This window comes from Helicoverpa armigera, chromosome 6 (assembly GCF_030705265.1).
Source record: "Helicoverpa armigera isolate CAAS_96S chromosome 6, ASM3070526v1, whole genome shotgun sequence".
Classification (NCBI taxonomy): domain Eukaryota; kingdom Metazoa; phylum Arthropoda; class Insecta; order Lepidoptera; family Noctuidae; genus Helicoverpa; species Helicoverpa armigera.
Genome location: NC_087125.1, coordinates 6,919,709 through 6,932,550, shown reverse-complemented (window position 1 = coordinate 6,932,550; position 12,842 = coordinate 6,919,709). Strand labels below are relative to the sequence as shown.

Sequence of the window (12,842 nt, the reverse complement as noted above, 5' to 3'; positions counted from 1 at the left end):
TGTCCGTATGGACAGGCCAAATAAATAGCAGTCACCAAAAAGCCTTGGTCAGAAATGCAGTCCAATGGCATCGTAGAAATAATTGTCCCATATATTATTATGATGTACGCCTACCAAATGGGCCATTACAATGGCCGGGGCCGCAGTAACAATGCCCATAATTCTCCTCGACTTCATTAACAGGCCTCCATTTGCATGACAGGCTCTACTTACGTACCGCTATAGGTCTGTAATAAGCGGCCGATGGTACGAGAGAGCGGAGGTGGTTGTACCCTCAGAACATACCATTACAAGCCCATACATACTCCAGCGTTTTCATTTGCGCGAAATCTTTTTAGTCAAATCTGAGCCTTATTAGTGAGGAGTAGGTAAATCTGTGATGTTGTTCAGAGGAAAATGTATCGTTGGTGAGGCCGTGGCGGGTAGGCGGCGCGCTGGCCGTCTCGCTCTGGCGGGGCGTGGCGAGCCGGGGCACGCCCCACGCGTCCCTACGCCGCGGCTCTCGTAGCCCGTAGCTCTGCTACGAGATATGGACTGTCTATGTTGACTTCAGACGTCGCTTGATAAATGTACAACCAAAATAATTGTACTTATAATAACTGAACTGGGTAGGTTTTTAGTATAGGATTAAATTAAAAATTGGTCGTTGCAAAGGGCCACTCTAACATTATTTCTACAGCATAACTATTTTTTTGACCATTTATGTACCTATAGTATTATCTCTCTATTATACTAATTCTTTACCACAGATTCTTTTACTGTTATGTTAAATCTATTTAACACATGTTGATCGTTTTCAGTATTCAATACCTGAGTAATACCCATTCAATACCAAACGAGTAAAAAATATGTTTTCTTTTTTGGAAAATGGACACAATAGGCACATCTGAAAATGTTAACACTAAACTTTTAGAACTTTACAATAGTGTCATTAGATTTAAACGATTCGACCTTACCAAAACAGTCTATACATTATTTATTGTGTACCAGATTTAGGTACTTGAATATCTTATGAATGGACGAAATCAGGTGTCTTTTCATGAATTGAAATATTTTTCCAACTTTTTATCACCAAAAATGACAAGATTTATACTATACCAGCTTCCAGAAGCGATTTCATCTGCATCTGAAAAAATAGCCTATGTGCTCTTCTGATGTAGGTATGTACATACATAGGTTGCAGGCAAGCTATATTTCTGCTAAGTTAAGTTTCATTTTAATCCCTTCACACAAAAAGTTTTGAACTAAAGAATGAAAAACAATAGTTTTCATTGATTCATTTCCCTTTCATTTTGGTCGGTAAGAATAATCAGGACATAACGTAAAAACACCAATATTCGCATGAACAGTTATTTTCATTTTAAGAGTCAATTAATATTAATATATTAATTTATGATAATTTTTTGATATTATTTTATTTTATTTAATGCGATTTTAATGTTATATGGAATTACATGAACACTGGGAAAAAGTATAGAAAAAGTAATAACCGAAAAACCTACCAAATTATCATGGATCCCTCCAAATAGCTGCAAACTACAAGGGATTTCTAAACGTAGCCTGCCTACACCGCATATCAGAAAACTTCTCCATTGACAGATGAAAGATAAGGAACGTTATTTAAAAGGAAAGTCGAAACCTTATTTCGCCACTTTGGCTGCAGGTCTCAGAACATAACAAGCTGTATCAATACCTACAGCCAGAAAAAAACTATGATGGCTGTCATATAGCTGCAATGTAACAATCAATGTATTACCGATAACCACCAACATCCAAAGCTATTTCGACCTTACCTACGGAGCTATGAACGACGCTGAAGTTGAAGTTATGTAGAGGGCAAGGGAAGGTACATCGAACCTGATATCTATCAGGCGGTCATTTCATCTCAATCATTTAGGATTGTATGCACTTCATTTTAGATTTAATAGGTCCTTAATTGCAGCTATATAAAGTTGAAATCAAATAAGCTAACATTAATGGATATAAATCCTTAAACCACAATAAACATTTTTTTACATCTTTGATTGTGCAAAGTGTTCTATAAAACAAAGGCACATCAAAATGAATCCTAACAAAAGACAATCGAAATTCTAATTTCAAAAGGCCCGCGATACAAATTCAAAACTTAATCGAGTTACAATAATATTTGTTCACTTGTACAAATAAACGGACACTATATCCGTCTCGTTTATTGGTATTCGCTTCGTTATCAAAGAACTTGATGCCTTGATTTCTAATAACAAGTTAGTGTCGAGTTACTAAGACCGCCGTGTGACGCCGTTCTACACGGAACATTATGCTGTACTTAGTACTTGCAACTTAGTTGCTATCGATGTTTGAACAAGCGCCGGAACTCTAATCGTGAAGTTTTTATATCGATTCAATTCTTGTAACTGATTTATCATGATTTACAGTTAATGTGGAGGTAGGTATAGAGAAATCATAAAACTTCTTGCTAACAGCGACCATGTAAAAACTGGGCCTTAGTAACGCTAAAGTACTTAAATATTGTTTAAAAACAAAAGGTCAATTCACAAAATCTAATCTATAACACTTACAAGTTACAATACCTTCTTACAACGTTATTAGTTTATGATTAGATGCTCATACCTATATTGCTGACTTGCTGCGCACACTAATACAATTATGTCAAGGTTTCTCATTATCAATATGGACAAAAATCAATACATAGGTATATATCTAAAACTTGTCTGAAACTTAGCTGAAGTAAGCTATATAGTTCATATAAGGTAGCTACCCTTAGAGTGTATGAAGTGTATCTTTATGTAAAAATACTCTAAAAAAAAAAGACCATACGTCAAGTAGATGGTATGGATACAAACTTCATTAAAATCTAGAGACTCTTAAAACATAACATTCTGCATTTCTCGAGCACAATCCATGATACCACCGTTTTGTGAGAATCAACTCGGAAATTAAGAATAAGCAAGTACTGACTACTAACTATGTAATCAGCAGCACTTATCTACTCCGAAAAAAACCCTCGTGCTTAGGTATTTTTTTATCTTCTAAATGCAATAATCTTGCACGAGTCATATTGAGATAGAAAGCTGCAACAATGTCCTCTTATTTACAGTGTGATGAACACTTGTTTACGTAATTATGTCTTTACATCATTAATAAGATGATTTAATGTATCGATAATGTGGGTTACCAAACTTTAAAGATATAAATAAACATGAAAACATCAGTACTTTTGTATTACTTGCAAAAGACACGTGTCTAAACTAGCTTTGAAAAAAACAACGGAGTGTGCACCTATGAAGTGCAATACAGACAGCTAAACTAGCTCAAACTTTAGGCCTATTTTTGTGAAATCTGGTAAAAGGGAAATAAATAAATCTAAAGTCATTATGCATTTGCGAAATGATAACAATTATTTTTGATAGGTACAGTAGCTCTTAGCCGTTTATCCCGAGAATTTCAGCAAACCACAAGCAAATGGTCGCATATCCATCTTTATAATACCACAACCATGTATTACCATGTAGGTACCAGACAGTCTATAACACAGACGCCGTCAATCGCCTTTAGCTCATGCATGCCTCTTACAACAATTCATTACCAAGGTACGACTCGACTTGTAATAAGAAGGAACCACCATCATCAGTGCAGGCAGAACCTAACTTAACTTTCATATAAAAGAAAATAATTATTTTGTATCGATACCTAATTCAATGCGCATTCAATATTTACCTACCTATCGGTGGCGATCGACCTCAATTCACCACCACCACCAATTGAGCAATCGCTGCTTTATTGATGTCGTCGCAAACTTTATAAGTTGCACAATCCACCAACAAAGTCATTGGACTCACACTTACCGTTTTCTGCTGAATCGCCACAATGCATACCTTTATTTCGCAAAAATAATATTGTTATAATTTCAATTGAAGAACTAGGTATTTTTGTATCTAAAGTGTTATAGATTTTAGTAGGGTATAAAATTGTCACAGACCTACAACTTGTACTTTTCAGTAAATTACTTTGTATTCAAAATCTTTCTGAACTTGATGACATCTTATCATTACTTCTGCAGCTGGCTTGTATGCTTTTGTGAGAACAGCCGCTGTCGCCGACAATCGGCTAGAAGGACATTCCTATACCTATCTACCTGCTATGCTTTAATAAGATTAGGTTTTGCCAAAAGAAGATGCTGGTAGTTTAATTTAGTTCTATCTAGAAGTAAATGATAAGAAGATTATCAAAGAAAATGTTATCAAAAATATTCTCCGTTTATAATTAATTAGTAAATACTGACCAAAAACCCTGAACGGTAAAACGATCATACCCGTTGATGCTTGACTACATTTTATCTAATTGAGAGTTTAAAATGATGTACTAGTTGTTAAATAAAACTTCAGGTATTATATGTAATTAAGTTCTTTTATATTAAAATCGTATATTCGTAGTCAGTAGGTAGACATTTTTTACAGTAGATCGTTTTACATGTCTGTTGAATATCTCTGCAATTTACAGTAAACTTTCATTCAAGCCGAACTCAATGTTTTTGCATAGGAACTATGGCGAAATGAGAATTAAGCATATCTAAGTTTATACTAAGATCCAATTCAACGACAGGATAAACGTCAGTTTTCTTAAAACAACTGTTTACTATAGGTTTGCTATGAATTTCCCGTTAATTATCAAGGATAACTGTCAATTGTTTTAAGAAAAACGAACATTTACGCTATCGATGTACTTGGGCCTGGGATTCTGTCGATGTAAACTTATATTATTGGTGGCATTCTCGTAATATGTTTTAAAAAATCTATTTTCCAAACTATGTAAAAAGTCAAAATAAAAGCAGGTATTAGAATTGTAGCAATGTTTGAGATCCCGTGTAAACTGAAATGCTTTTTACTTATCTGTGTGGAGTTTCATTAGACCACATTAAGATTATAATGAAATTCAGTGTTTATTGAAATGTTAAACTGGATAACTTTCATATCATATCATACCATTTATTGCATTCCATTAACTTAATTGGAAGTTGCTATGTTCTAATCAACAATTAGACAACAAAATAAATGAAAAGGCACCAGCATTTTCTATTCATTGCAATCGATCATTCAAAGTATGAGTAAAATAGATAAATAAAAGAATATTTTGTGAAATATTTTATTAGGAAAACACAAATCCTCCTATACTTAATATTCGTCATTTATGTATCTATTTACAATTATTCGATTAATCAGTTTTCATGACTCATTTAACTTATGCATATATTTTAATTTTAATAATACATATAGATTAACGAAGCTATGCATATCTTACGACACAACCATATATTTAACACGGTGTTTGAAAGCCGCTCCCGACGGGATCGACGGCTACATTGTTCCACCTTAATAAAAAGAAACTATAGAACTGGAACTGATGATAATTATATTTCAAACTTAACAAAAGCACGGTGTCGGCCCTGTGAGCGCGCCGGCGGGCGGCGGGCGCGGCTCAGTAGCGCTGCCAGGCGCAGGACGAGGCGGCGGCGGAGGCGCCGGGCCGCGGCGCCGCGCCCTGCCGTCACAGCTCCGAGAAGAACTCGGGGGAGGAGTGCGGCGTGGGCGGCGCGTGCTGCGGCACGGCGTGCTCGCGCCCCACCAGCGCCAGCCGCTGCTTCAGCACGTCGCGCTCGTGCGTCACGCGCGCCACCTGCAGCTGCAGCACGTGCAGCTCGTCCTGCAGCGACCGGTTCGTCAGCTCCAGCTCCTGCCGCTGCTGTAGCCGCTTGCTGCGGCAGTTTTGTGCGTAGCCGCGGTTCTTCAGTGTACGCCGTTTCTGCTTTAGTCGGGTCACATCTTCTCTTGGGAAACCATGAAGGCGTTTGTTGAGTTCTCTCACACTTAATGTCATGAGTAAGTCATCGCTTATGAGGTCATCTCCACAGGAGGAAGGCTGGTAGGATGGATGAGGTCCGGTTCTAGGAGACATGGCCGAGCAGGAGCTGGCAGGGCGCAGCCCGACCTGTTGCATATGGTGATCTTGCTCCCGCCACTCGCGACGATCCCATTCTTCAAAACTGCCACAAGGAACTGTACGCATGTCGAGCGGTTCTCGCATATGTGGTAACCAAAGGACGTCGTCGACTAAAGCTGCACGACAGGGACTTCGCCCGATAGGGGCCGGTGGGGTTTCTGGAGGTGTGCTGGGGTCCACGGCGATGGCTACGTGAGGCTGGGGATAGGGGCCCGCATCAGGCCACGGGCGGCACGCGCGGGCACAGGCTGACGGAGGTTCTACCATCTCTTGCCACCCCGTGCGCAAGGGTTCACGTTTCACAACATTGTGGTCCTCGAGGTGGTCGAGCTCAAAGTTCTGCACATACTCGTCGGCGAGTTGGTCGTCTTCGCCGTCGCGGTGCGGCTGCGGGGGCAGGGTCTGCATGGCGCTCGCCTGGGAGCAGTCGACGAGCGCGTGTTCCACCATGGGGCCGTGCGGGGCGCACGCCGGCCTGGAGCGGACTGCCGCCGCGACACAGGGCGGCGCGAGACTCCGCCCTCCGACCCAATGACGTACAGCGACGCGCGCATACACGTACAGCCTTTATTTTCACTGACATAAGTTCGCTAATACTAGGATAATATCATAACATAATATAATAATAACATGACATACATTACGAAACATACGTGTACTTAAGTAGCTTGGGTTTAGTAGTTAACAGTATGCATATCACGTAGGTAGGTACATTATTGGATATTATTATACCTCCTTAGTATATGTAACTTTATTTTTATCATGTGAATAAGATACTCAATCATTTATTTACCACCGAAAATAAGACTTCCATAAAAAGTTAGGTTTAAAAAAAAATTGGTCCTTAGTTACGGATAACTCGTAGCACCTGTGCTACATCGTACATTTTTCGTAGCAGTCTATGAGCGCTACAGGCTACGAAAAAATGAATGCGTATTTTCGTAACATTTTGATCGCCAAAATTTTTCGTTGTTCTTATTTCGTTTTGTGTTCTAGATGCCAGTTTTTTATGATAAATAGACAAAAATGTCAAAACAATATACAGAAAATGTAGAAAAATATAGTAGGTAAAATAGAAGACCATTAATCTCCGCTTTTCAATTTCAAGAAAACTAATTAAGATGTCTCTTCATTTCATATGAATTATCATATCCAATTAATGAATAGGAAGCAGGGCAGCGAGGAGGCTAACTGTAGAACAAAGTGATTTCACGCGTGGCAGCCCGCGGGGCGAGGGGTCGCGAATTACATGTAATCACCGAGTAAGCGTGACCTGCCACTCTAAACATTCAACCCCATCCTTATTATCCCTTAATAATTGAAACGATGTGCTTGTTATTCAAGATGGTTGTGATTTCAAATTAAATGCTTATTTTTTGGCTTCTTGATTTTGTTTAAAATAGATGAAAAGTGCTGAGTGGGAAACAATTTTAAGATATAGCGTTGTCCAAAAGCAAGTGGAATGATAAAATAACAAAGTACCTACCTAATTTTTCTAATGAACCCAGGTAATAAGATATAGTATAGATATTAGGATACGTATTTTCTGCATCAAAAAAATCGTATGTTTTCACCCGACTGAAGACTCAGACTCAAAAGGTCAGAAGAGTTTTTTTCTTTTTGTTTCAGAAAGGTATCTACGTATAATATCAATAGGAAATTCTCACTTTTAGTACGAAACTCAAAAAATGTTTCAGACGAAGTTAACAATACATAGGTATCTATACAATAGTAGAGTGATAGGGTTGCGGCGCTTCGGCAGTGCGGCGCGGGTGCGCCGGCCCGTGAGCTGACGCTGCCGCCGCTGTTTGCTCAGCACGGTCAACATTGTTAGTCGCTCCGCCCGCGCCCGCAAACGTTATTACATGATTAACCCGAACGCTAACACGTATCCCACTTCTGTTTGACCTAGCTTTGTTAATTGCCCACTTCCAAACTGCGTAACTACATCAATTATTTCATCAAATCAAACAAGATGTGGAAGCGGCTGTGATAAGGCCCGTTTTGATGATTTTGCGCGTTTTTCGTACTATGATTATTTAGGATATATTGAATTCAGTATTTGGAAAATGTCGTTTCATAACACCTTTTTAGTGAAGTTAGTGTAATGTTGTAGCTACACAGGCCCGCCGTAAGCGGGCGTGCAGCGCGTGCACCGCACGCGGGCGGCACGTCCTAGGGGGCGGCAAATCGAGCGACCTATCACGTAATATTAAAAAAATACAATATCTTTTTACCAATTATTTGATTTCAATATTTCCGAACACAGCAATAGCGCTAAGAATATAACTTACACTGCCGGTTTCAGTTACATCTGTTGATCACTTTCAAAATTGAAAATTATTAAAAAAGATTTAAGATCAACCATTAGCGTAGCGTGGGGGGAGAGAGCAAATGCCCTGGGCGGCACTATTTAGGAGGCGGCAAAATTAACCCATACGGCAAAATTAAACCATAATTACGTAATAAAAATATTTTTACTAAAAATAGATGACTAGATTAGCAATAAAATTTCAGAAAAAGCCGCCCTCGCTTTGGTCGTCCCCTATCAATTTTGACGGGTTCATCCTTTGCATCCCCAAAAAAATTCTCGCTAGCTGCGCTCGCGCCTCCATGTCAGATATCGCAGTCAGTAGCGATTTTAGGGTAGGGCGCGGTTGGACTACGGCCCAGGGCGCCGGATATAAGGGGCGCCGCAGGCGCCCCCAACCAATCCTTGATCAGATGTTACTCCTATTTTTGTTTTAAATTTCATCAAAGATTGCAACTTACAAGAACTGTACCCAAATGAATGGATAGCATCAGGGCCATCTTAACCAATGGTGCAGCGTGCGCGAATAACCCGGGCGCCGCGGGCTCAGGGGCGCCGAAGCGAATTTGTGTTTAATTCCGCGTTAAATTTGAGAAATTCTCGATGAAACACTACTTTTATGTCCCAAAACTCAAAAATTTTCGCGCTCGCTACGCTCGCGGTTTCCTTACTTAAACGCTTCAATTTTTTATTACATATAGCTACTTTTAATGTCCCAATACTCAAAAAAATTCGCGCTCCCTTCACTCGCGGTTTCTTCACTTCACAGTCGCTTTTTATTATATATGTTTAGGACTTTTAGTGATCCAAAACTCAAACATTTTCGAGCTTGCTTCACATTACAGTTGTTTTTATTTTTCAAGAATTTTTTAGCTACCCTAGCAAAAAGGGAGCGTCGTTTTTAAGTTCTTTTATTAATAAGAAAGTAACTTCTAGTTTCCATATGAACTTTCTTATTTACGGTACTACTTTAAGTCCCAAAGTTTTAATACATAGGCGCCATCATCAACAAAGAGTTATGTACGTTTGGGCAAAATTTTAAGTAATTTTTGTTTTGAGTTCTAAAATATAACAAAAATTTCGCGCGACAGTGTCAGTGTTTTTGCATTCATCAACCAGCAATAACTTATGTACGATTGGGCTACATTTTACGTAATTTTTGCTTCGACTTCATCATCCTCCGAGCCTTTTCCCAAACTATGTTGGGGTCGGCTTCCAGGCTAACCTTCTTTTTCTGTCTAATCAGTCTAATCTTTTTGTTTCTACTTGTTAACTATAAAAAAAATATTCACGCTCGCTTCGCTCGCGCAATCGGTAACTACATGCGTCTCTGTTTTTCGTATGGGTTTGAATTTGGAGGGCGCCGTAGAAATCTCGCCTAGGGCGCTGGTAGAGTAAAAATCGGCACTGATCGCAATTTATCTTTGTTTAATTGTTGAGGCATTCAATTCTGAAAAATCATTTTTCGCTCACGTCCGTTATAGCTTTTTGTTCACTTTGGCTTTTTATTATATGTTTACTTCATGAAAACTCTAAGGAAAAAATCGCGCTCGCTTCGCACGCGGCTTCATGTACTTTTGCACTTCATTTCTGTGCATATCTTACTTTTTGACTTTGCTTTGTTAATTTACAGTGGTTTTTATTTGTTTTGTGTCCTTAGACTAAAAAAATTTCGCGCTCGCTTCGCTCGCGCTTCCTTACATATGAAATATGTCTCATGCGTTGACACTTTTTTAACGGGAAACCCACCAAAAACCATAAATAACATATTTTACTGAAATTAAACATTGCTATAGATATTTACGTTCGTTAGTTTAAGTTACCCATAATCTGTTCTAAGCACTTTGATATACAATATGTAGGTACCTACCCATTAATCACAATCTTTCAATACATGGGGGCCACTTGGGTAATGATTGCACTGCATTGATGCCCTAAGCAATTGCTTAGTCTGCTAATGGGCTAATCCAGGACTTCTTAGGTTACTCTAAGACTTAGAGCATTTCAAGTAAATAAAAAGTTATGTGTAATATATGTTATGTACCTATTGCAATATTTATGTATCCAGAAGGAAGTGCGTTTTTTGCAATCAGAGCGGTGCATGTACATATTTTTTTCTGTTGGAAAAGTAAGATGGATATGAATGGGCGGGGGGGTCCGGACCCCCTGCCCTCCCCCCCCATATATTTTTTGACAAAACCCAGTATAATATGTAGTCGTAGGGCGGCATAATCGGTTTTGCACGCGGGCGAACAAACAGCTAGCGGCGGGCCTGTAGCTACACTTGATATGGGATTGTTATGGTACCTACATATCGAATGCATTGTAACCTCGAACTTGAATATCGGCTTACTTAGCACTTTGTACCAGATATATCAGGCGACAACAATACCATAAAAGCAGTCCTATTTAAGTAGGTACTACTATTTGGATTGGCCTGAGTAGGTAAGTTACCTAATTATTTTTCTTCATTTTGTTCGATGATTCCTACGGAGTGCTTTAAGGTCGCGAAAGGTATGCAATATTCGAAAACACGAATGATTTTTGTACCTCCCTACATAAACTCCATAAGTACCAATAAATTGTAAATCAATAGAACAATATTCAAGTACGTTACCCACCTGGCATTGTTATTATCATGCAACAGGAACAATGATAAGAATGGTTGGGCGCAGGAGAGCTTTGCTCCCAGAGGCGAGACACGTTCGCGGCTCACTATCGCAGCCACTTCATCAATTGATTCCTCGCCCTCTCGCCCGCTCAATAGGACGACGATCTGGTTTCACCAGCCAAACTACAAACGTCCTAAATTCACATTTGGAACAGAAAATATTAATTTGAATCGAATGTTCTTGCTCTTTTAGAAAATCCTTCAAGAACGAGTCTTGTTCAGATTTTTATATAGTCTAACTAATCTCTATTTTGTGCAATTTCTGAAAATCTGCCTGCAATGGCAAATCATACCTTACTCATTCTATCCCAATAGTTATTGACTGATTGTCGAAAGTTCGTGAGTTCGATTCCCCCCCACCGCGAACTTTTGTCGTGAACCGAAAATGTGCAAACCACATTACTAGTAAGCTTGAAAAAAAAAACAGCTGAAAAGCAAATCGGACTCGGGCTCGAACATGAAAACAAATTTTTCGTATGTGGGCCCCCTAAAACTCTTATTATATTTGTAGTTAATTTCAGCTCTCTAGCTATTATGGTTCAAGAGATAGAGACGGACGCACAGAGAAGTCTTACCCTCTGGGTACGGAACAAATAATAAGACTCGTGTGGTGTGAATTATGTTGTGCCTAGTTAATCGTGGTGGTAACTACCTATGTGTATATAGAAATAACTTAGATTCAAATTAAACAAAAAAACATTTAGGTAATGAACCTCATTTTAGAGGTATAGGTAGGTATTCCTACACGCTATCAATGGGAATAGGTGATTGTTTGTAAACCTTGGTGTAGCACACAACGAACTTTTCTTCACAAGAATGTTCTCTTGGAACGACCTAAAATCCTGGACCTTCTGTCTGAAAATAATTCAACATCCTATTTTCAATAGTTTTCACATCGTGCACATTCCCACATAAAGCGAAGTTTTATAATCTAATCTTGCCATTGCGATCTACAGCGACACCTACCCATGTCACAGAAAATCAAAATAGCACATGCGAGCTACTTAAACCCAACAGTGTTACGAGAACAAACATACATTATTTTTCGATGACGCTTCAAAACGTAGCGTTTGTTGGTGTGGCAAAGAAGGGAGAGCGTAGCAACACAACAATTCTACGCCCGATTGTAGTTCAAGCGTGTCACGATAGGTGGCACCAAGTGTGCTGAAAAATAGCTGAAATCGAGTACTCAGCGCTCTTTTGTTTTTTCGTACAGTGTTATGAAGTATCAAGTATTTGTTTATTGCTTTTTGGCCATATCGATCGAAGACTCTCGATGTATCTTATAAGTCGCGACGAAATCTCTTATTTCCAAATGCCAGGAACCCCATTTGCTCTTAACACTTTTTTTACCACTAAAGGATCGCAGATCAATCATTTCTAGATGCGTCTGTTTACCCATGCTAGACAAAGTAGCGTCATGAAAATGAGTCGTGTTTAGATCACACTAATACGTAAATACGCGTTCAAGGCAATCTGATAAAAGTTCGACGCCCCTGCACATGCCTACGTAGCGTCAAAGGTTGGAGCATAGATAATAGACGATAGGGCTGAAGTGTGAATGCACGTCGCCATCGGGGCTATTACATTATCTGTCTTGAGTTCCCAACGTTATCTATGCCCGGACACAGTCAAGGTCGAACCACAAATATGTTCAAGTGCTAGGGCTCGTGTCTTCCTCACGTGCGCAAGCGCAAGTCACCTATTTTAAGAACTGTCACGTTTTTGCAGGAACGTAACAACTGTATTTTCGTTACTGTTACTACAGGCATCTGCAATGTTGTGCCAAATGTAATTTCATCAAAGAATTCCGCAGTGTTACTTTGTTTCACTCAACCTTAGAACGGGCATTGATGAATAAAA

General features: G+C 39.2%; 1 protein-coding gene across 1 annotated transcript; it reads right to left on the bottom strand.

Annotated features, from left to right (window-relative positions):
• Window positions 1-5,151: 5,151 nt before the first annotated feature.
• On the bottom strand, window positions 5,152-6,508 carry LOC110371906 (neural retina-specific leucine zipper protein). Its single transcript, XM_021328351.3, has one exon. It carries the CDS (start codon window positions 6,445-6,447, stop codon window positions 5,545-5,547), a length of 903 nt encoding a protein of 300 aa, XP_021184026.2. The 5' UTR covers window positions 6,448-6,508; the 3' UTR covers window positions 5,152-5,544.
• Window positions 6,509-12,842: the final 6,334 nt, after the last annotated feature.

Bases quoted from the DNA above. Each gene is read 5' to 3' on its own strand.
- LOC110371906 (XM_021328351.3), bottom strand. From the start codon at position 6,447: ATGGTGGAACACGCGCTCGTCGACTGCTCCCAGGCGAGCGCCATGCAG.